The 26,543-nt window shown below is 34.6% G+C and overlaps 1 protein-coding gene across 4 annotated transcripts in view; it reads left to right on the forward strand.

The window, feature by feature from the left end:
- The window catches only part of LOC123266355, a 214,096-nt gene that overhangs the window by 98,488 nt on the left and 89,065 nt on the right, over window positions 1–26,543 (forward strand). For all 4 annotated transcript variants that reach the window (XM_044730594.1, XM_044730593.1, XM_044730591.1 and 1 more), the window contains 3 exons: window positions 6,524–6,590; window positions 24,719–24,884; window positions 25,019–25,247. In XM_044730594.1, the coding sequence (XP_044586529.1) occupies window positions 6,524–6,590; window positions 24,719–24,884; window positions 25,019–25,247 (462 nt within the window). The remainder of the gene's footprint in view (window positions 1–6,523; window positions 6,591–24,718; window positions 24,885–25,018; window positions 25,248–26,543) is intronic.

Raw genomic sequence — 26,543 nt, forward strand, 5'->3', positions numbered from 1 at the left:
CAAATATTCACAATATAAAAAATCATGGCCGTTGATAAATGATTGATTCGATTTATAAAATGACCCAAGTTTACTTTTATTATCTAATAATACTACATCCAACCAAGAATCTTTATTCCTAATATGATGCGTTGAGTTATAAGGCACATAATGAATTGATAGTTCTGAGATAAATGTTTTTAGGTGCTTGGAGATATAAGTTGAGTCTAGTAGGTCACAGTTTAGGTCACCTGTAATAATGAAATTTTTGCAATTTGTAGTTAATTTTGAATGGATATCAAAGAAATTATTTAAAAGATTTCCTCCCAGTCTTCTATATATGACTGATAGTATAATATGAGAACCAGATGTTGAAGTTATATCAATAATCAAAAATTCAGGTTCATTAAGGTGATCCGAGGTAGATATGTGCAGTAATTTAGCTTTTAATGTTCTATGGATTAGACAAGCAACACCTCCACTTTTTAGTAGTCGACCAGTGTCTGAGTGAGTAACATTACGATCTCGTCTGAAAATTGTATAGTTATCTAGATTAAATAAAGAGTTGTTAATAATAGGCTTTAGCCATGTTTCAGTTAATGCAACAATATGAGGTTGAATCTCAACAACTAAATTAATGAGTTGATTAATATTGCTATTTACACTATTTATATTTAAACTTAATAATTTAATAAACTTAGAATTACAGCTGTTAGTTTCAGTTAAATCAGAAAAATGTTAATCAAGCTTACTTAGCTCTGATTCAGAACTAATTTTAATTTTATTCGAATTATCATTTTGCTTAACAAAAATAGATCCATCTTGCACCCAAACATATTTAAAATTTGAATTTTTAGCTTTAAGTTTCGTACTAATTAATAGTTTATGCATCTCTGGATGTAAAAATTTATTTAAATAAATATTGCCTTTGAAGGAATTATTTATTAAGGTCGGAAAAACATTTTTTACGGTTAATATTTTATGTTTTCTCTTTATGTAAATAATGTGATCACGAACTTGGGGTGATATCATTTTAAGAATGTAAGTGTGCAAAACCGGTCTAGATTTAGTAACATTAGTGACATAATTAATATTACGATTTCTAGTAGTACTATCAACATTAGTCAATTTCTTCTCCATTTTCCTAATTGAGAGTATATTAGGAATTAATTATGATATATTTAATTCTTTAAATACACTTGAAGCAATATCCATTGGTGTTGATCCTGTTAAGACTGACTCTGGAATACCGGAACTTTGTAAAACACCCGCCAGAGTTTTGGCCATTTCAGTTGATTCTGTCTTCAGAGCTTCAAGTTCCAAGTTGACATCATTTATTTTTTGTGAGTTCGTGATTATACTACTACTCAAATCAGCTAATTTTTCTTTAGCCTTGGTTTGTTCATTTTGAAGGCTGTCCATACGCTTACCAAGATTATCTATTTTAGCAAACATAGTTTTTAAGCTACTATTTAAACTAGGAATCTGAGCTAATACTACTTTTTGAGAAGATAAAGATCGCATTACTGCTGTTAGCATTTCAGAGTTTGACATAGTAGACCATCCCTCAGGTAGCGTGTCTTGAGATTCTGTATCAGCAATTGGGATTGAATTTGTGGTAGTTGACTCTTTCTCATTTTGATTGTCACTAGTCGTTGCAGTGCTCATTGTTGCAGGTGAGAAAATAGTATCACGACTCGGTGATAATAGAAACGTTGGAGTAATTGGTGATGGATAACCTGATTGTGACTTTTCATTGGTTAATTTGTTTGATGAGGACTTCGCTGATTTGAAACTTGATGTTGAAGAGTTTTGGGACTTTACTGATCTCAGTGAATTCAGACGATTATTTGAATTCTGAGTTTTTAAGTCAAGAATTTTCAGAAGATATGCAAACTAAGTTCTACAACAATCAGTTGGGGGCCGACCTTTAATGTAGTCCCTAGCACAACTTTGATGAAATGATTTAACACAATTTTCACCGGTGAATGCAGTCTTTACGACAGCTTTACATCTGTAGCAAGTTTCAGCGGACACTGACATAACACTTTTACACTGTCATAACAAACTATCTATATCGTCACAATGACAATTAGAAAACAGAGAAATTTTATCAACTGTCAAATTATAAGTATTACTTGTTTTATGAGTGACTTCAATGTTTACAGTTTCAAATGTAGGACAGAAGCTAGTACAATACACAACACTATGACACAAGCTTCACTATACCCACACATAGAATATTTATGGTTTGAAGTACAAGTATACTGCTTGGTTAACACCAATACAATTATAATATAATGACGTCTGGAGAAAATGCGCGTAACTGATGCGCCTAACACAACAAAACTTAACCTTAACTATTTTTCTTATTTAATTTACATTTTATTTATACCAATTTTCGCAATTAAATGTTAAGGAATTATGTGGTTTTATATATCACTATGTAAAGCAATTTTTGCTCTACAATACTTAATTTCACTTGTTTTTATTAGATTTAAAGAACTTTATTATTTATGGAAATTAGAGAGCACAATAAAAGCGACACTACCATCCCGGGAAAAAATGATCAGATATGAACAGGCATGAGTCTTCAGGTCTGATCAGATATGAAAAATGACCGGGTCTGATCAGACCTGGCCAGGCATGTTCATGTCTGATCAGATCTGTTCATGTCTGACTCGATCAGGTCCATAAAAGAAAAAAAAAAGATTGGTGCCAACGGGGATTCGAACCATGTACGTTGCGCTCTTCAGACTGATACTTTACCTGTTGACCCAATGACTTATCTTAACTCTAATGTACCTTTCAAACTACTTTAAGTAATTTAAATTTTATACATGACTTATCCTTATAGTTAACGGAGTTCTATACTTAATTTATTAATTATTAATAATTAATTATACACAGTAAAAAATTTCGCGTCATTGCGTCAAAAAGTTTTGTGTTAAATATTTAACATTTTTATGTGTAAATTTAACATTTATTCTGTTAAATCAACACAAAAATGTGTTAAATATTTAACATAAAAATTTTTAACACAAAAATTTTTAACACTAAGGTTTTTGACGCAATGACGCAAAATTTTTTACTGTGTATATGAGAGTGATTTATTTGGGACGGCTATGTATTTTTTTCGCTCCATTAACATATGGTTCTATGTATAGTAAAAAAAAATTTTCTTCAAGGTTTATTCCGTAATTATAATTTTATTGTTTTCTTTTAAAATTGAAGTTTTTTTTAATTAAAACGTATAGAAAATGAAGAATTATTTGTGTGTTTTACAATTTAGCAGCCTTTGACACTACTGCAATGGACCAAGGCGTAGCTTAAGATAATAACAGACACCTTGAAAGGACTTATCGCCTATCGATATCAACTGATATATTTTGGTATTTTCACGCTATCAAACTCAAACTTTTACTAAATAATCTTATTTTTCGCGTATTCAATGGAACACAGTAAAAAATTTTATGTCATTGCGTCAAAATTCATCGTTAAAAATCATCGTTTTGGTATGGAAAAATAAAAAGTACATGCTTATATAAGCCGAAATTTGATGAAAGTTGTACATTTAAAATTTATAAGGGGATAGAAACTGATACGTCATACGGAACAAATTAATTTTAAAAATAGAACTGCAGCCTATAGTTCGATAAAATTTTTCTTCCAGACTTAAAATATCATTTAAGAGGGCAAATCATGCATGAACAGTTCTTGTCAGCTGATATATGGAATTTTAATCCTTATCTATTTTACACTGATAGAAGGATTTCTTAACATTTAAGAAGATTTCTTTGTATTTAAGAAATCATTTCTTAAACATAATTTCTTAGTATTTAAAAAATATTTCTTTGTATTTAAGAAATATTTCTTAAATACTAAGAAATATATATATTTTTTAAACACTACAAAATATTTCTTAAATATTAAGAAATATTTTTTCAATACTAAAAAATGATGTTTAAGAAATGATTTCTTAAATACAAAGAAATCTTAAATACTAAGAAATCCTTCTATCAGTGTAGGCTAGATCAGACATGGACAGGTCTGATCAGGTTTGAGCGTATTTAACGCTTCAGACATGAACAGGTCTGATCAGGTTTGAGCGTATTTAACGCTTCAGACATGAACAGGCATGGACAGGTCTGATCAAGTCTGATCATATTTAATGCTTCAGATCCGAACAGACTTGATCAGATCTGATCAGGTCTGAGCGTATTTAATGCTTCAGACATGAACAGACATGAACAGGCTTGATCAGGTCTGAGCGTATTTAACACTTCAGACATGAACAGGCATGGACAGGTCTGAGTGTATTCAACGGTTCAGACATGAATAGGCTTGATCAGGTCTGAGCGTATTTAATACTTCAGATATGAACATGCATGAACAGACATGAACAGGCTTGATCAGGTCTGAGCGTATTTAACACTTCAGACATGAACAGGCATGGACAGGTCTGATCAGGTCTGAGCGTATTTAACGGTTCAGACATGAACAGGCATGGACAGGTCTGATCAGTCCTGATCATTTTTTCCCGGGATGTACTATTACGATAAATCCATAAATTGGCATAAAAGTATCCTAAAATTGTCGTAATAGTACCTAATTGTCATCAAAGTACCATAATTGTCATAAAATTGTCCTTAAATTTCATGACAATTTCAGGACGCTTTTAGGATACTTTTATGAAAATTTTAGGATACTTTTAAGACAATTTTAGGATACTTTTATGACAATTTTATGATAATTTCAAGGTACTTTTACGACAATTTTAGGATACTTTTATGCCAGTTTTAGGACACTTTTATGACAATTTTAGGATACTTTTATGACAATTTTAGGACACTTTCATGTCAATTTTATAATTGTCATGAAGAGTTGTCATAAAAGTGTCCTAAAATTGTCAAAATTGTCATACAATTGTCAAAAAATTATCCTAAAATTGTCATAAAAGTATCTTAAAATTTTCTTCAAATCGTCATAAAAGTATCCTAAAATTCATAAAAGTGTTCCAAAATTGTCATAAAAGTATCCTAAAATTCATAAAAGTGTCCTAAAATTGTCAAAAAAGTTTCCCAAAATTGTCATAAAAGTATCCTTAATTTGTCATAAAATGTCCTAAATTGTGTCACGTTTAGGATCCTAAGCTTATGACAATTTTAGGACAAATTGTTTTTACACGGGAGTGATTTAAGTTGATTTTTCGTATTTATAAATAAATATTATCACTTTTTTAAACAGTTTGATGTTTGCGGCCTGATAACTCCGAAATGGTTCTCCGTACCCATATTTTCATTCAGACAATTTTTGTAGATCGTTAAATTTTCTACAAGAATATGTATCGATCATAGCTATAAAATGTTTCGTTGTTGACTAGCAAAATTCAAAAGTAAAAAAAAATTTTTTTCCATGTTATTTAAATGGAAATAAAAAATTAATTACAGCCACCTCTATACATTAATATTAAGGGCTGAGATTTTCACAATGTCTTTTATTAGGGATACTCTGAAGAATTTTCAATGTTCTTCGAAAAAAAAAAAAAAATAGTGTGTTTTTTTGAAACACTCTAGTGTACACACATTCTTCCCTTGGGTGAATCATCAACCCCACCACTCGAGCCAAGCTACCATGGGTGTGCGTATTGTATCTATATCCAAAACAGTCAAACCAGGTTTTTGCCCATTCACAACAATCTCTTTAGAGTGAAGATTAAACGTACCATTTATTAAATTGTTTTGCGTAGAAATTTAGGACCGAATTCGTCCAGTGTGTCAAAAACTTTCTCCCGAGAAGTTTCAGGAATGTATGGACATGATTTATTTCATGATATTTCAGAATAAGCTGCGACCGGATGGTCATAAAAAATCACCCATTACTATTATAGTGACGTGTTTGCGTTGCGCAGGAGGTCTTAAAGTACGAAATCGTTTCTCGGAGCGTTTATGAGCTTGATCTTAGTGAGTGATTAACATCAATATGATATTAATACGTGACAATCGATCTACAAAAAAGTTTTTCATGTTTAGAATTATGTCTGAGATCACTATTGATTCCATTGATCCTTGTTGCGTTCTTAACGGATTTTCCATAGAAACCACATAATAATGACCCACACAGATATTTAAAAATATTAACTGCACTTATCTGATCAGCCAATGGCTTCATACCTTTTTTTTAATAAAATGGTCTAAAAATTTTACCTCACATTAACGTAATGCTCATTTTGATTTTGAATTTGATACGAGTGAACTAAATATGTGACCTACGATTTATTTAATACTAATAATTTCAAATTTTAAAGAAGGATTTCATATTGGCATGTCAATATTTAGATGTCTATATTTATATTTAGCAATAATTTTGATTGAGTAAAATAATTGATTAGTTGATTGATATAGCCATAAAAAAATCAATAATGATTTGATTTTAAATGAAAATCTATAGATTACTGGAAGCTAAAAATAATTTTTCTGACAATTATTGTTTTTATTGTCATATATAATCGCAAATTTATGAGAAGAAATTTATATGATTTCAGATTCTTCGAGATATAAGACAAGGCTTGATGCAACTCAATTGTGAAGGCCAAAATCAACCTCCAAAAGGTAGGAAAATTTTTAGTATATATTCGTTAATTCTGTTATGACCCTTATAAATTATAAATTACAAATTAGCCCAGAAATAACTAAAAAAAAATTGAGAAAACGGTTGACCCTGAAAGCCACCCCTGTAAATTCCCGCTCATTTCGTACCTAAGCGCTTAAATAGTATATTACACACCTAGGGAAGTAAAGTAAGAAATGTCTCAGATCACATGTAATTGTCGGCCGAGGCGAAGCCGAGGTTGACAAACATGTGATCTGAGGCTTTCTTATTTACTTCCCGTGGAGTGTATACTATTTTTTTGCTCGACGAAGGCAGAAAGCGGCACTTTCGTTTAGCGCAGCGGGCCGAAAGTTGACGCTTTCTGCCCGTCGAGCAAAAAATTGCATTTATGATGTTTTTGAGCTCTTCAAGCTCAAAAATACAGTTTATGTGTTATTTTGAGCTTTCCGAGATCAAAGAGATAGCTTTCCTATGCTATTGAGCTCTTCGAGCTCAAAAATCTTATCAAAGTTCGATGAAACACGATTTTTAAAATTTTTAAATAGCTATAACTTTTGAATGAATCAACCGATTTGCACGCGGTTGGTAGCGATCGATGTAATTTTTTGAGCTCTATGAATAATTCTGAACAAAAAAACGCATCAACCGATTCTGACGCTTTTGGTGGCGATCGATACGGATTTTCAAGGTTAAGAGCTGCTAAGTTTTTGAGGTCGATCGGGTTCAGCCAATTCGGGCATATTTAAAAAAAATAGAAAAAAAAAACAACTTTTTTTTCTCACTTTTTTTGCAATTTCTCGAAATCTACTAGTCCGAATCGGTTCCAACTTACAGGAAATCTAAGTTTGACAAAGACCTTTCGAATGACACCAACTGCGATCAGATCGGTCAAGCCGTTCAGAAGTTATAACAGGTTTATACACACACACACACACACACACACACACACACACACACACACACACACACACACACACACACACACACACACACACACACATACAGACGTACGGACATCATCGTAAAAATAGTCAAGGAAGCTTCTTAGGGTTTCAAAACGTCAAGATCTGTTGAAACCTCGATTTTTGCAAAACGGGGTGAAAACAATAACTTCCCGATTTTTCAAAAATCTTTGAGTTTCTTAGCGGGAAGTTAAAAATTAGGAAAACGGGTTGACTCTGAAGGCCATCCCCGTAACTTCCCGCTAATTCCATAGCTAGGCGCTTAAAACTGCACTTATGATGCTTTTGAACTCTTCGAGCTCAAAAATATAATTTAAATGTTGTTTTGAGCTCTACAAGCTTAAAGAAATAGCTTTTCTATGCTTTTGAGCTTTTTAAATACTATTTTTTGAATTTTCAAACCGCATTAACTTTTGAATAAGTCAACCGATTTTCACGCAGTTGGCGGCATTTGGCACAGTTTTTTTAGCCTCTTAAAAAATCCTTAAGTTTGAATTGATGAAACTACACTTCGGATCGCAGTGCAAAAGCGAAGTCGACCGGTCTAAGCACTGCATAAGGTGCGGAAAAGAAGGACACAAAATTGCTGATTGTAAAAATCCAGCTAAATTTGTACTGTGCGTTGAACGGCACGGCGTAGAAAAGGCGGCTCACCATGCAGGCACGAACAGATATCCTGTCTTCCAAGAAACGCTCCAGAAGATAACGAAGCCAAGAACATGAAGATATTGCAGCTCAACCTCAATCATTGTGAGGCTGAGCATGACCTGCTCATGCAAACTGTGTGCGAATTAGAGGCAGACGTATCACTTATAAGTGAGCCTTATAGACATCTGAGTAACCAACCCTGGGAATCCGACAGCACTAATCATCTGGTCCTGCGGTAATTGTCCTTTTCAGAGAACAGTCAACAATAAAGAAGCCGACTTCGTAGCAGCATCGGTAGATGGCGTCCGCTTCTACAGTTACTATGCACCACCTAGTCTCTATAATGAACAGTTTAAAGACTTCCTTGATCGGCTAACTGAGGACGCAAGAAAACACTTTCCCGTGGCAATAGCTGGTGACTTCAATTCCTGGGCAGCAGACTGGGGCAGCAAGTTCACTAATACACGTGGAAAAGCACTTCTCGAGGCAATGGCCACACTGGACGTGATCCTTCTTAACACCGGTGACACGCCAACGTCTACTAAGGGAGAGGCAAACTCAATTGTCGATCTTACATTTGTCAGCAGTAGCTTAGCTCGAAGAGGTTTTTCTTGGAAAGTATTGAACGTCTACACAGCCAGCGACCATAGTGCGATACTATGGGAAATATCAACTGGCCAGAATCTAACAAGAGACAACAGGAGCGCTAGCGCGGTTGGGTGGAAAGTTAAATCTATCGACTTCACTGCTTTAATAGTAGCCCTAGAGTGCGATCCGATCATCGTAGAAACTGCTGAAGAGAAGAGCAAGGACCTAATGAGAAGAGTCACCCAGGCTTGCAACGCCAGTATGTCTTAGAAACGTGGCATGAATTCAAGACTTGCGGTGCACTGGTGGAACGATCATATTAGCATTCTACGTTCAGAGTGCCTTAAAAAAAGAAGAAAGTCTCAGCATGGCTACAGACGACCTAACTCCGCAGAGCTGTTAGCAGAGTATAAAAAGGCCCGTTGAGAATTGAATAGAGCCATCAAAGAAAGCAAAAGACGCAGCTGGAAGGAACTGGTCGCAAAAGTAGAGAAAGATCCATGGGGCAGACCGTATAAGCTGGTTATGACCCACCTGAAATTCCAGCCAATGCCATCACCTACGTGTCCACAGCTCCTAGAGAAGATTGTTACTGCGCTGTTTCCCCAACAGCCGGTATTCACCTACAAGTTTGACCAGCTCAACCCTGAAGACATCCCAACTATCACGTTGGATGAGTTGATAGAGGCAGGCAAACAAGTATGGAATAATAAAGCGCCGGGATTGGACGGAATCCCTAATATTGCCCTGAAATCAATTCTTAGGGCAGCACTGACATTATTCCTGGACGTTTACGACACATGCCTGAAGGAAGGGACTTTTCCCCAGACGTGGAAACAGCAACGGCTAGTACTACTTCCGAAAAGGAAAAAGCCGCCGGAAGAACCGTCATCCTACCGACCACTCTGCATGTTAGACACGGCCGGCAAGATATTCGAGCACATAATTCATCAGAGAATAGAGGCTGTAGTCGATCCACTCCTGGCAGAGAACCAGTTTGGTTTCCGAAAAGGACGATCAACTCTGGATGCGATCAAATTGGTTGTTGATATAGCCAAGGATACAATCGCCAGAACGAGATGGAAAGGTGGAAAGAAGAAATACTGCTTGGTGGCTGCTTTGGACATCAAGAATGCCTTCAACTCCGCTAGCTGGGACTGCGTTATGCGGGCTCTAGAAGAAAAAAACGTACCAGGATACCTTCGCAGAATGGTAGTGAGCTACTTCACGAATAGGGTCCTGAAATATGACACGAAGAACGGTACGGAAGTGTACGTGTTGGAATAGCAACAATACTGGCATCCACCCCCACAGTGACAGTCACAGGTCATACCGTACATAGCATTGTGGAAGGGGTTTATGACCCTATCGGACCCAAGCTAGAGGACCACTGCTAATACAGTTAGTCCCAATGATCCCTTCCTAGTAATAACATTGTGACCCATACTTTACATTACTTATTCACAATCATTTATATTATTCATACTATTGTAAACAACAGTTAATAAACTCTCACTCATTATTAAACCTTATCGCTGTGTCTTCCATTATAAAGCCAATAGGTTATGGACCCCTAGCCAGTGTATAAGTGAAATAGTGCGTGAACTATCTTATTTAAAAAAAAAAAAAAAAAGCGTAAAGGCTTAAAGTAATAAAGTTAAAGTGAAATGTTAAATTAAAGTTAAAACTGTTTACGTTATTGTTCTTCTTTCAAAAATGTCAAGTGCGCGTTTCGATATTCAGAAGCTCAATGGTGGAAATTACTTGGTATGGAAGTTTGAAGTGGAGAACATACTCGTTCGCGACAAGCTGTGGAACGTAATTAGAGACCCAACTCCACCCGAGGGTGAAAAAACTGCAGAATGGCCCAACAAAGACGATCAAGCTCGCTCCACAATAGCGTTACTAACGGAAGACAATCAATTCGTCCATTTTTTTCTCGAGGCTAATATTGACAAGAAGTATTGGGGTAAAGCTGTACAAACGGCTAACTACCTCCAGAACATTTTACCAACAAAAGCAACTAGTAAAACACCGTACCAGCTATGGTTTTCAAAACTACCTGATCTGAAGGACCTTCACATATTCGGGAATGAAGCATACGCACACATACCTAAGGAACATCGAAGAAAACTCGACGAAAAAGCAGAAAAGTCAAGATTCGTTGCATACTCTGATGAATCTAAAGCCTACAGATTACTAAATACAGATACAAACAAAGTTGTAATAAGTCGCGATGTTATTTTCCTCGAAGATTTAAAAAAGTCAAATCCTCAAAAAGTCGTCTTTAAGCAAGACATTCAATTAGATAAAAATAAAGTCGAGGACAACAACATCGAGGAAGGGATAAATAACTTTGAGGAAGGGAGAAATAACAACAGCATACAGGATCAAGCCGCAGGTAGCGAAAATACAGATGAAAGTACAGACGAGGATGAACCTAAAAGAAATGAAAAGAAAAACCAGAAAGAAGCAGAGGTAAGACGATCAGCACGGTCAAATAAAGGCGTCCCACCTAACTGGTACATGGGAAATCTAAATTTGATAACTGACGCAGAAGAACGGAAGCGCTATCTAGAGATGATAAAGAACTCTGGATAAAAGCGATGGATGAAGAAATGGAATCACTCAAAAATAATCAAACTTGGGACATCGTAATTCCACCACAAGGTAGAGACATAATTGGATGCAAATGGGTATATAAAATAAAACGCAATACTCAAGGCGAAGTAGTCAAACACAAAGCCAGGTTAGTCGCAAAAGGTTTTTCCCAAAAATTTGGGAAAGATTACAATGAAGTGTTCGCACCAGTGATCAGACAGACAACATTCAGGACCCTACTTACTATCGCAGGTAAAAAGGAATTCATCATTTAGGTTGCACGGACAGTACCCCGTAAGTCATAATAGAATCTAAATTTTTTTTTCATTAAAATTAAAAATTTGAATACGAAAATTCATTACTATAATTTAACCGTTACCTTACATTATTATTAATTAAAATAATTAAATAATTTAATTAACAAAAACAATAAATAGTGAACGTTTGACTCAAGTATTTTTTCACAAAACTCAGACCTGGCAACACCGCGCTTAACAGCTGTTTATATTTATTCAGCTGTGTAGTGTTAAGTTGAAAAACATAACCCATAAATATACACAGGAATTATTAAAATTCAAAATTCGCGCGTTCTGTTCTGTGCAATGTTGCCACACCGCGCTAAATCACGTGGTTTATTTATTTTTAAATATGTCGGCCTGAAATTTTCGTGAATTTCTCATCTTTTGCATTAAAATATCTTTAAAAGCCTTCGTCAGAAAGTTTTCATTTTATTTTTAACGTATTCTACGAAAGTTGATTGACTGAAATACAAGTTTTTTGTTTTTTAATCTTCCTATGAGGTAGTCAAATAAATCGATATATGTGCAATCCGCCAATAGTCTCTATAGGCTACATGTTAAATTTCAATTTTTTAATAATTTATTAAAGGATAACCCTTCGTCAGATCTAATCGAAAAAATTAATTTAGACGTATGAGATAGCAATTCATAACATATCAAAAAATTAGATTTTGATATTCACCAGTGCATTAGTGTCGAAACAACCGTAAACATTACGACGCAAAGACAGCATTTCTTAATGGAAACTTAAAGGAAATAGTTTACATGAAGCAACCTGAAGGCTACGAAACAAAAGATAAGACTTATGCATGTAAACTTAATAAAAGTATCTACGGTCTAAAGCAAGCTGCAAAAGTATGGAATGATCAGTTAGATGAAATTTTACGAGAACTTGGCTTCGAGAAAAGCGAAGCAGACCCGTGTCTATACATAAAGAGAGAAAAAGTTTTAATAATTTACTTAATCGTTCATGTAGATGATATTCTCATTGCAGCAAATAACAACAGTATCATTGAGCAGGTAGCAAACGCTCTCGGCAAAAGGTTCAGACTGTCTGACCTGGGCCATTTACAACATTACCTCGGAATCCAGGTAGAAAAAGTACAAGGCGTTTACTTCATAAACCAGACAAACTACATCAGCAAAGTCGCGACGAATGTGGGACTTGACAGTGCGAAAAATTCAAAAGTCCCTTTAGATCCGGGTTATATTAAAGCACGAACAAACGGAACTCCGATGACCAACCCGGAACGATATCAACAACTCATTGGATCATTACTGTACATAGCGATAAACACACTACCAGACATAGCCGCAAGTGTGACCATATTAAGTCGATTCAATAAAAATCCAACTGAATCTGATTGGACAGAAGCGAAGAGGACAGTACGTTATCTACTCGGAACAATAGAATTAAAGCTTCGTCTCAGTGGCAATTACGATGATGAAATACTGACGGGCTATGCAGATGCCGACTGGGCCGGAAACTACTTCGACCGAAAGTCCAACAGTGGTTACGTATTCCAACTATTTGGTGGATCCATAAGTTGGGCATGCAGAAAGCAATCATGTATTGCGCTTTCATCAACAGAAGCAGAGTAGGTCTCACTAGCGGAAGCGTGTCATGAAGCTATTTGGATCAAGAAATTATTGAAGGGTTTCTTAGGTCAAGAAAATATTGAAGCAATCATTTACGAGGACAACACGAGTTGTTTAAATATGGTCTCCAATCCAAAGTTCAGCAACCAGACGAAGCACATCGACACAAAGTATCATTTTGTGAGATCTTTATTCGATCAAGGCGTCATAAAATTTAAATACTGCCCTACAGATGAGATGACTGCTGATTTACTCACTAAACCATTACTTGCTACTAAACTTAATTATTTGTTACAGAAATGCGGTTTACACAAATAGCCACTATCGTTGAGGAAAGGTGTTGGAATAGCAACGATACTGGCATCCACCCCACAGTGACAGTCACAGGTCGTACTGTACATAGCATTGTGGAAGGGGTTTATGACCCTATCGGACCCAAGCTAGAGGACCACTGCTAATACAGTTAGTCCCAAGGATCCCTCCCTAGTAATAACATTGTGACCCATACTTTACATTACTTATTCTCAATCATTTATATTATTCATACTATTGTGAACAACAGTTAATAAACTCTCACTCATTATTAAACCTTATCGCTGTGTCTTCCATTATAAAGCCAATAGTACGAAATTACCGGAAGAGTGCCACAGGGATCAATCTTAGGTCCTCTGCTATGAGTCATTCCATCTAAAATTGTCTAATCAGCAAAGTCGACTCATTTTAGATTTTGGTGTAACTTTGAGAAACTCTTCTCTAGGGTCCCAAAGAACAAAATTTACACAAGTTTGATTTTTACAAGCGCTTGTTTTCGCCTATTTAAATAAAGACTTTTAAAAATCGATATTTTTAAGGCTTATTAACTTTTACTGTGAAATTTTTCTGTTTGAAGCTATCTGCATGATCAAGATGGAATTTACAGTGGGAAAGATAGTAGGTTAAGGGTAAATGAAGATAATTGGCTTGGACGAGTCCTTTAAATATAAGCAGCGTGCTGAAAATGAGTGTTTTTTAGTCATTTTTCGTGAATTTCAACTAACTCTAGCGTCTTAACTGTTGAGAATTAAAAACTCGTGCTCCGCGGGAATTAAGTATATATATCATAGACGAAATTCAGCCACAAGTTGACTTGAGCTACCCACTCTTCATAGAAGAAAACTTTGCTCGAAGTTTTGAAATTAAAAAAAATTCCAATTTTCAGGTTATGAAACGAGCTTGTTGACTGCGCGATAAAAATCTGATACTCACAGAATCTATTGTTCTTACCTTCAACTTTAAACGACTACATCACTTGTTTTGTTATTTTCATTTTTAGTGCATGTGCGAGCCGTTTTTTTTACAGCAAAAATCTGGACGTTTTTACAAATGGATTAAAATTACTTACCATCAGAAACAACTATAAATATCTAAAATTTTTCTAGTCTCAATAAAGTTATGGATATTTGGGGTGTAAAATTGTCTTTAGAAGTAATTATTATCGAAAATGACAGTAACTGTGCACAATTTTTCAACTAGAACATTATTTTTTATTCAACCGTTTACGGTTTGGTTTTACAATATTAACAATATCAAAATTATCGGAAGCTGAATACTTCCGCGCTTGTAATTGATTTTGAGAAATTGGTATAAAGCTATGATATGATCTCGTATTTTTTATTGTATTTATATTTATAAATCTTTCAGATAAAAATGTCTCAGCAGCTTCTACATCCTGGCTTGATACGAAAAAAAATTTTATACCAGAAATTTGATTAGAACAAAAGTCGTGCATTGCGATTGGAGTTAAAATATGGTCATCGGTAGATCGTTGCAAGCTTGCTCTTCTTACGGTCCTTTCGATCGTACCACCTGCTCCATCGCATGGACTTTTACCATGAGAAGTGGCAAAGAAATGCCACTCTGCTTTTAATTCAAAATCCGCTTCATGACGACATATATTTATAAAATTTTTTTTATTTTTGTATTGAGCGGCTGCTCCATCACTGAAGTAATAAATTTTTTTAAACTCCGGATAACTGTTTTTAATGTAATCGAGAAAAATTTTTTGAAATGCAAAAAACGATACTGTATTGTGAGTAAGATAATCACTAATCACACATAAAGTTTTTGTCTTAAGTAAACCGTCTTCTTTAAAATAAATTACAAAGGGATGTAGAGTAGCTTGATTATTTGTCCAATGAAACGATTGTACTTCATCTTGTACCATGAATGCATAATTTTCTGAGAAATCAACTAATGCTATACACTCTGAATTGTCTTTTAAATTTTCTTTCAGGTATCTCAAATACTCGGATTGTTTTTTTGAAATAAAATGATGAGGTTTTAAAGTTGTCAATTGTATTTTCAAATCATCTCTAAATTCATCGACATTCTTAACTACAGTTAATAAATTGCAGCGATCAGTAGAAACCCATTGCTTAAAATTAATTTCAGATGACAATTCACATTCATTACATATATCGGAATCAATAACATCAGTGCCTGGACATTCTTTACAGCTATATAACATACATTGTTCACTGCTATCATTACAAACTATCTTTTTCAGTAATTCTTTATAAGTAAGTTTAGTTTTACACGCCATTAACATTAACTTCATATTTTGATGGATCAAACAAACACATACTGAATGTGTTCCACTAGCCCCAGCCAAAACACAGTTCTTCGGTCGAAGTGAAGCAAACGACGAGAATCCTATGGCTAAGTTTGGATGAATTTGCTTGAATTTTTCATAGGCTTCTTTCAAATTAAATAAGATTAAACGTTTTTGTTCTTTAGACTTTCCGTTATTCTTATCGCGTACAGTTACACAATCTCTTTGACCTGGCATCAATCTACTAATATCATCATCTTCGAAAAATTTTATAACAGCTTCAACAATTTTTGTTTTCAACTGACGTCCACTTTTTTTTTTTGGAGCCTTCGCTAATACTCCATATTGTGCCCTCAGTGTTTTAGCTTTTTTTACAAGATATTCACTACATTCAAATTCTGACTGTATTTTAGAAATTGTCCACTTTTTCGGTAATAAACTTAAAATTTCATATTTCTCGTCAAACGTTGTAGATGCTTTAAATTTCATTTTCAATTCATCGATTAACTCTAAATAGTATGCATTATAACAAATATGATCATTGTCTTTTTATTATTTTCATGTTCCACAACATCAAAAAGTAGCTTCTAATTTTTTTCGTATTTTACTTGATATTTGATTTACTTTTCATCAATTTTTCGTTTTCTTTTTGATATACTTAATTTTTGGATAGGTGGGATTGGTGACTCTTCTACGATTGAACAAATTTTATTAAGTGAATCTAAAACTTCGTACTTAGGATCAAAAGATACCCCAAGATCATCAAAATTTCGCGATAATGTATCGGTAATATCATCATAATTTTCATTTGTTTCGGTTTTTCGTAAATTTTCCATACAACGTGAACAAAGTGCTCGGCCTGGTATAAGGTTAAGATTCTCATTTGCTTCACAAAACTCTACAGTTATTTCCTGCAAGGACTTAAGAATAGGTTTTTTATGAGCACTTGATGGATCACAACATTTTTTCCAAACAAAGAAAAATAATAAGTCACATATTTTTTATAATGATAGGTACAGATATCTGTGAAAGATACTGCCTGAATTCGTTTAGTTAATAAGTATTTCTCATGTTCATTCAGATTATTTTGATCGATCAACTCTGATGATCGTGAAAATGTTAATTTATGGCAATCTTCTTTCAACAATAAACCAATCGAACACTCCATTACTTTTTTTAAGAATTGAGAAATCACAATACACATCAACTTACTAAAACAACCGAACTGAACAAAAGAACGCTCTCTGAAACAATGACAATTGAGCTTTTATAGACAAAGAGTTAAAGTTCTTCAAAAATCCGCCACGGCCAAATGTCGCTGCTCTCCCGCTTAATTACTACCATGCAACCTAACTTGGTCGGGGAAAGCACGCGACAAGCGAAGAGTGAGTGAAACAATAGCGTTAAGCTGATGCGTGAAATTTGACACCGTTAATCTAAGAAGTTTGTTTACTTTTCCATTTTGCTTACTTTTCCAATCGACGGCATCGAATCACAAAAAAATATATAAATTGGAAAGTGACAGAGATTAAGTTATTAGTAATTTAATTGATACTTATGAACTCGAATTTACTTCTCGAGTATACTTATATTGTTAATAATTAATAATATTTCTAATTTTTCGTTTGAATTTACGTCTATTCTCACTTACTTTTCAATGCAATGCAGTCAAATATTGAAAATAAGCTTATCTCTATACGCATGCATGAAAATATATAAAAATTCTGTTGTGAAGACAGAATTTTTATAGACAAAAAATTGAGATAAAAACTACCAGTTATTTAAAAAAAAAAAAAATTGAGTTGATTTTTGCTATAAAAAAAACGGCTCACACATGCACTAAAAATTAAAATAACAAAACAAGTGATGTAGTCGTTTAAAGTTGGAGGTAAGAACAATAGATTCTGTGAGTATCAGATTTTTATCGCGCAGTCAACAAGCTCGTTTCATAACCTGAAAATTGGAATTTTTTTTAATTTCAAAACTTCGAGCAAAGTTTTCTTCTATGAAGAGTGGGCAGCTCAAGTCAACTTGTGGCTGAATTTTGTCTATGATATATATACTTAATTCCCGCGGAGCATGAGTTTTTAATTATCAACAGTTAAGACGCTAGAGTTGATTGAAATTCACGAAAAATGACTAAAAAACACTCATTTTCAGCACGCTGCTTATATTTAAAGGACTCGTCCGAGCCAATTATCTTCATTTTTCCTTAAACTACTATCTTTCCCACTGTGAATTCCATCTTGATCATGCAGATAGCTTCAAACAGAAAAATTTCACAGTAAAAGTTAATAAGCCTTAAAAATATCGATATTTAAAAGTCTTTATTTAAATAGGCGAAAACACGCGCTTGTAAAAATCAAACTCGTGTAAATTTTGTTCTTTAGGACCCTAGAGAAGAGTTTCTCAAAGTTACACCAAAATCTAAAATGAGACGGCAACAATTTTTTTTTTTTTGAGACGATTTCATATGGAATGACTCCTATGGAACATCATGTATGATGGCCTCCTGAGAATAGCATTGCCTACGGGAGTCAAACTTGTAGCATATGCAGATGACGTAGCTGTCGTGATCGTCGCAAAGCACCTCGAAGAGATAGAAATGGCTTTTGATATTACATTCAGAGGAGTCAATTTGTGGATGGACATAGTGAACTTGCAACTAGCCAAGCATAAAACCGAGGCAGTGCTCATCACCAGTAGAAAAACGGTAGAAACTATCAAGTTGAGAGTCGAAGAACAAGAAATCACATCACAGCCATTTATCCGTTATCTGGGAGTGATGCTGGATGCCCGGCTCAACTTCAAGTAGCATGTGGAACACGTCAGTGCCAAAGCGTCAGTAGTGAGGGTTAGTCTCGCACGGCTGATGCCTAACATCGGAGGCCTAATGCAGAGCAGGAGGCTACTATTGTCATCAGTAGTCACATCAGTGCTCACTTACGGAATATCCATTTGGGCTGATGCGCTGGAAACCCAACTCTGACGGTTTCGGCGACACGGTGAAAGCACGGTTAATTCACGGTCGTTTCACCGTATAAGATTCGTTTTTATTGAGCGATTTGTCAGTCAGCATCGGATACCATTGTGAAAGACGTCTACTATAAATTTATCAAATATATACGGTGATTTCACGATGCAAACATTATTTATGCACCTCCAAGTAATAGAGAAGTGAGTAATAAACGTCTGTTTCAAGACAGTTGATGTACCGACTGTGAGTGCAGAAAATATAAATGTACGCAAGTGAATCTACTACATTATGACCTACACTGTACGCTCAATATACTGTCAAATCACGGAAAATTCACACTACTGTCACAAACAATAAAATAAAAAATAATATTTCTGACTGTTCAGACCGGGACTCGAATCCGGATTGTTTAGTTGCGCGCCCAACGCTCTACCAGTTAAGCTATCTGAGACACTGCCCGAAAGTTTTATTTAGTCACCTCATAAGGTGTCATAGCTTAGTCATTTTTTTTTTTTCATTTTACAGATAAAAATAGCTTAAATAAATTTATACTTCTTCCGTAAATTGAAAATAATAATCGTAATTAATGATTCAAATTTTTGATAATTATGAAAATCTTGATTTTGAAATTACGGTGAAATTATTAATTGTATAAAAAAAGTTCTGGAAAAGAAATTGCTTAAAATTTAATTTTAAAAAAAATATCTCATAATAATTTTCCTTGATAGCAAACAATTTTGCCTTAATTTTGAAGTTAAAATTTTCGTCTAATAAAAAACTCAAATCTTTAATAATGATGGATTCGAATTTGTAGAATTACAGTGAAAATATTAGAGGTATAGAAAATATGTTAAAAGTTGAGTTGAAAATGAATTATAATTTATTAACTAATGAATTGTTGAAGAAAATATTTCCCGATTAAAAAAAACAATAGTTATTATTACATTTGTCATAAACAAAAAGTATTATAGTTCTTCATTTAAAACTATGAAAAAAATTCAACACTTGCTGTAAGTCATAAACTCTTCTGAAAAGTATTAAAATGACGGATCTCTGTTGATTGTGTGTAATCTGATTAATTTTTTATGATTTTACTTAGGAATAAACAAAATTACAATAATTTAATTTTTTTTTTTTTCAAATTTTCCACCCCGAGTATTTACTGAAAATTCTCATTTGCCTATCTTTCTATATACTTTGAGAATTTCTAATGAAATAAAAAAAAAATATAGTCAGCACTTACTCATCGTTGACTTATAAACATTTCTAACTTACCGACATTATACGCTCGTTTCACTTACAGACCACTGTGCATCCACCACCGAGTTACGGTTTTTTGACAATTTATATGTTTTCGAATGACTGTCAAATGACAGACGATCGATTGATGATCTACGATTTTTGCTTAGGTAAAAAATCGGGGTAACCAAGTAAAAATTTGGTTTTTCGACGAGTGAAGTATAATAACTATACAGAATAAAAATTATAAAGTAACAGTGAAAAATTTTCACAACGATACTCGTCAGGCACTGTCAAACGACGGTCGTTCGATAGTCAAGCAACGATCATTTATCAACACTGTGAATTTACGGTGCATTCACCGTCGTTTGACGATCATTTTATCGTGAGCACGAATCCGCCAGGGAAGAATCATGGAGAAAAGCTGGACCAGTATATCGACTGAGTGCCCTACGAGTAGCTAGTGCCTTCCGCACTATATCAGAAGAAGCAGTGTGCGTCATTGCCGGAACCCTACCTCTTAGAGTTCTAGCAGAGGAAAGACGAGCACTTTACCAACGAAAAAGGTCAACTGCACTGAGCCCTGAAGAACTTAGAATTGAAGAACGGCAGAACAGCGTGAAGAGTTGGAGAGGATCCTGAACCAGAGAATGCAACCAGATTCACTAGTGGAAGCAATGTTGTCATCAGAAGCTGCCTGGAACGCTACCAACACGTTTGCAACAGAAGTCCTCAAAGACTTGCGTTCCACCGAAAGAAGAAGAGCAAATATCAGAAGATAGAAGGAAGGAAGTTAACACCTTAGCCACCAGAAGGAAGAGCAGTAGCTAGTTCCTTCCCTCACAAAGTAATGCCTGACGGCGGTTCCCATGAGGGGTTAGAGAAAAGAAGAAAAGGGGTTTAGGGTTCAGTGAGTAGGGGCGTTAGCGTCGAGTTTTAGTATGACGCTGCGTCGAGTCGTCACAGATCCAGGCGAAACAGCTATGTCTAGAATCCGTAAAAAGGACCCCCCCCTGCAAAAAAAAACACACACACACACACACACACACATAGGGACAACATCGCGTAAATAATCAGGGAAGCTTCCTAGGACTTTAAAACGTCGAGATCTGATGAAAACTCGATTTTTGCAAAACGGGGTAAAACCAATAATTTCCCCAATTTTAGGAAATCTTCGATTTTCTTAGCGGGAAGTTAAAAAAAAAACCACCGAAATTCTCACAAAATTTTGTATAAAAATATTTGATTATTTCTGTTTTTGAGAGTTTTCAAAAGAAAAATAAAGAGATTTGACCCTTTCCCGGTCGACCTTGATTCCCTTCTCTCAATTTGAATCCTACGTGTTATTCTTAAAATGAGAGAGCTATAGTCTACTTTTTAGAGAGGGGGCTGGAAAAATGGTAGAAGGGGACGCTTGTCTACATTACCACAACTAAACTTTCACTCATACAGCCTTACAACGGACTTTGATGGGCTCTATCCCCACTTCACTCACATCTAGACTCACCGATACTCTGAGCCGGGAAAGGGTTAAATATTATAAAAAATACGTTTTTGTAAATGCTTTGTAAATATTGTTCAAATGATTCATATACGATTCCTGTCATTCAAAGCATTTACTTAAGCGTAAAAAGTAATAAAACTTTAAAATTTCACAGCTCAGGAAATCTGATACCCCATTATTTAAATTTTTTTCAGCTCTTAAAATCTAAGAACAGTCTTTTTTGCCATGTTTTGGAGGTTTCCAATCTCATGAGCTTTGTGTAATTTTCAAGTTGATTGGTCAAACTGTGTGTAAGATTACAGTAATGTCTCCACAACTTTTTTGTTTTCTAACTTCAACTTTCTATAGTATATGCACTATATTTTACTAAAAAGTAGTGGAAAGACTCGTCTACTGCCGCGTGTTCTCCCACTTCAATCCCTGAAATTTAGAACCCGTTTCAGTTGAAGTTGGAGAGACTCCAATTTAATATCTTTTGAACCAATTGATTGACTAAAGTATAATTTACAGAACTCGAAAAGCATTAACTGATTTTAGATCTGCCGAATATTCGAATTTAATCGAACTTAAATGGAATAGGTATATTTTTTAATTCGAGAACTGCTGAAAATTTCTGGAGTAGCCTGCAGGGGTAATGATTTATTTTATTTTATTTCACAATACTATTATCTAACCAAATTAAAGAATCTTCATGAAGTCTGTTCCTTATCAGTCATATCACTCTCAATCACTTTTATTGATCTATGTGAGAAATATTTCCATTGATGCATTGTTCAATATTTATGATATGAACTACCTAAAAAACCACGATAGAAATCGTTTAAAAAACAAAAAACAAAAATATATATATATATATATATATATATATACATATATATATATATATATATATTATAACGGGGTTTTGCCTGACCCGGGGATTTACCAAGCCAGGCTCACCGTTTATATTAGAAATTTTTGGCTTACTAAAAAAGAGAATTATTATAAAAAAAAAAGGGTGCCAGGAGAATGATCTCCAATTGATTACTACTGCGACTTCGGCTAGCTCTTACCTCTTCCTCAGGGTGGCGGGCCATGCTGAAATACTCGTCGTTAAAAAAATAGGACAGCAAATTAAACGAAAATTCTTAAAATTACTCGAAATAAATTTAGAAGAATTTAACAGAAAAAAATAACAATTTATTTAACAAAATATACGTCGGAGGTCGATATTAACTTTTAACAAAATTATTAAAACGTCGTAACTTAACGTTTCTCTTAATTTTAAAACCAAATTTAAAACGTCGTCACCTCAATTTTATTTCTCACACTCGCATTCATACATCGGCAATCACACTATGTAATAACAGCATTACAAAAAAAGATAATCGTAAAGCGTTGAGTCCTCGCGTATTATTTTGATAATCAAAATATTTTACAAAATTACAACGTGGACTCGAAACGCAGGATTCAACACTGAACAAGAACGTCGGCTTACCAAGCAATTGAGCGTCGTCCTCATCGCAGCAGCTCGGAAAAGCTTCATGCGGTCGACTCGATAAATAAATTATTTAAAAAAAAATAAATACTTCAATACAATTTATCAATTAATTTCAAGTGAACAAAATCGCGACAATACTTCGAAATTAACTTTAGGTTGCGGAGCGCGCAAAAGCGCGTCCGAATCCGTCAACAGTCCAGCCTCGAATCCTCTTCCTCATAAAGAAGTACTCGCTTCTTCCTTCGTTGAAGTTGGTGGCGCTAGTCTTCATTTCCATTGGAATTGATACTCATCGATAGTTGATTTAGGTCCGTATAACAGTCAACGGGCCTTCACGACAGTTTGAGTCACCTCTGCTCCAGCAGTACTGACTAGCCAACTGTCATCGATGGTGATCGTCATAGTGGAAAAATGCAGCAATGCAGCGTCGAGTTGTCTTCAGACCTCTCGAGTGTTTACGCTGCTCGGTGTCTCGCTCACTTCAGTACTCGCTTCTTGTCGTCGTATCGCTATCCTTGTCGTTCCACTTTGTAGTCTCGTACGATCTGTGACTCGTGCTATCTTCGTTACTCGTACAGCGTTATGTATTTTGACAAAATAAATTCATACAAATTAGTAAAATCTTCATTCATTCACACATAACATTCACGACGTTGGATTCGAGCCTGGAAAGTAAATATACCCCAAGTATTGGGCGTCGAATAAAAATCTACCACGTTACAATATACAAGGTGTCCCAGAAGTAACGGACGCCATTGTAGCATCTGATGGAAAAAATAATTCTGAGACGAAAAGTCCTTAGCCATTTTTTAATTAACCTCATAGATAATTAATTATTAATTAAAAATAACGTCTCTTTATTTGTTAGAGAAAGAGCGCCAGTGTCTAGTAAAGTACGTGCCAAACAAAGACACAACTAACTGTATGACTAACTAGCTTCTATAGCTAACGTAGTCACACATTTACTTACACATTTACACGTGCAAGCGTCTTCGTTTTGAACGCACTTGACTGGACACTAGTGCTCTCTCTCTAACGCATAAAAGGACGTTATTTTAATTAATAATTAATTATCTATGCGTCTGATTAAAAAATAGCTAAGGACTTTTCGTCTCAGAATTATTTTGTTTATCAGATGCTACAATGGCGTCCGTTACTTCTGGGACACCCTGTATATATAATTATTAGGGTATGCCAAAATGTAACTTCCGTGAAGAACCTTTTAAAATTGGAATTTTGAGTTTCGCTTTTAACAGCAGCTGTGTTTAGGCATTTCCTGGGATATTTTGGGGTGAGACGATAAATTTGATTTTCATAGAATTTTTTAACAGAAGCTTAGTTTGGGCACTTCCGCTGAAAATTCAAAATTTGGCCGGAAGTGCCCAATTGAATCTCCTGTTAAAAAATTCTATGAAAATCACATTTATCGTCTCACCCCAAAATATCCCAGGAAATGCCTAAACACAGCTGCTGTTAAAAGCGGAACTCAAAATTCCAATTTTAAAAGGTTCTTCACGAGAGTTACATTTTGGCATATCCTAATATGTATGCATGTATATTATCATCTTTAACATTAAAATAATGCCAAAGCAACATGTTATAATATTTTATTGTTTGTAATGCATATTTATAAATTATAGATGACACGTATATGTACGATGAAGATGCGAGATGTGGAGGTTTCAGAGAAGTTGGTACCGGTGGTCAACATTGGTATGATGAACCTCCATATGAATCAGATCCTGAAGATTTTCTCATGGGCGCCTGTGGTGGACCTGTACCTACAGCTACAATTCAAAACGGAAGGTATGTTCTTTGCTTCTTTCTTCCTGCCTCCATTCTTTACTCTAGAGGATTCTTACTCTTGTTTGAGTACGATTCAATTTTCTGATATATTGATAAATATAATTTTGGTACGTTAAAATGATGTAATTTTTCAGGATATGTTTTACTCTTGATCTACGACCTGATAATCGAGGTGAAGAAGTAATATCATTACGAACAGCTGGAGATATTAGTGTACCTCGTGATCGATCAAAAAAGACAACTTCTACAACAATGAGAGGTTTAATTGTACCAAGAGGTCATAATAATCCACCTGCTATTATTCCTTTAACACACTCTAAAGTTTCTCGCGAAAGTGGTGACTACGCAAGCAGTGATATTCAGGTATTAATTTTTTTAAACTTATTTAAGCATACACATTTTTTATCTCACCCTTAATGAAGAGGTCGAGTTTTTATATTTAAAATGATCCAAAATTTATGAATCATAATTTAAAGCAGAATATCATTTTTCATACTATATTTTATTATTAGGGCTAGGACTTTCGCAGTTGTTTAAATGAGCATTCATATGTTTAACCTCAAATTTGAATAAAGAAAAAACTCCAACTTCCTAGCCCTATTTATTATCGAGTAATGTCAGACAAGACTATCGGCCCGATATATACAGATGTAGTGCATCTACGTTATTAAGCGATCTTAATAAAAATTGTGTGTACTCCTTTTATAGACAGCAAATATTAAGCTTGATCTTCAATGAACAGAACATGTTAATTAGTAGCAAATAGTCGGTGTTTGAAATTTTTTTCAATTTTCGGAAAAGTCATAGCAGAGTAAATTATCAGTTAGTAATTAAAATAATAACTTAGCCCTAAAAAGCAACTCAAATTTGGTAACTTAAGCTCAATTGAAACTAGGATCAAAAATAAGAAAAAGCAAAGATTCGGTTTACATCAGTATTTTTTCCGCGACAAGATATGTGACAAATAATATACTAAATAAAAGAATTCTAAGAAATATATGCAACAAATTAAATAGGCTCTGTTTCACAAGGTCACTATGCAAACGCATAATGCACGTATCCCTGTTTAAAAACTCCCATACTAAAACTCCCATAATAAAATTTATTGGTTTCTAAGTGGCTTTTGACGCTTTTGATGGGATCCTATGGGAGTTTTTAAACAGGTATGCAACGACGCTACTGTATACAAAAAATTACGGCCACACTACATTCAAGACTCGACGGAACAAACACTAAACTGTTCTATATAAAGGTGACTATTTGAGTCAATCTGGAAATCTGGCTCATCAGGATTTTTGATGAAATATTTTCATCCAAATTTCGAAAGCTGCCCGAATCGAAATTTAGCGCCGCAAATTTCTGACAATTTGACAGTCTTACGGGTGCGTCAGGAATAATAAAACATGCAGTTTAAACTCTAATTAGAGCTTCAATAGCATCTCAAGCTGACGCTTTTTGGTCGTTTTGCATACTTGATAGGCTATTGAGAACCTAATAGCGTCTCAGTAACACCTCAAAACCTCAGTTATGAGAGAAAATTTGAGGTCCTTGAGGTGATAAATAATAATTGCTGAAATCTCAGTTAAAAAAAAAAAAAAAAAAAAAAAAAAAAGGTTTACTTGATTCACTAGCGGTAACCTATCTAAGTATGAATCATTA

Source organism: Cotesia glomerata, linkage group LG5 (assembly GCF_020080835.1).
Source record: "Cotesia glomerata isolate CgM1 linkage group LG5, MPM_Cglom_v2.3, whole genome shotgun sequence".
Classification (NCBI taxonomy): Eukaryota; Metazoa; Arthropoda; class Insecta; order Hymenoptera; family Braconidae; genus Cotesia; species Cotesia glomerata.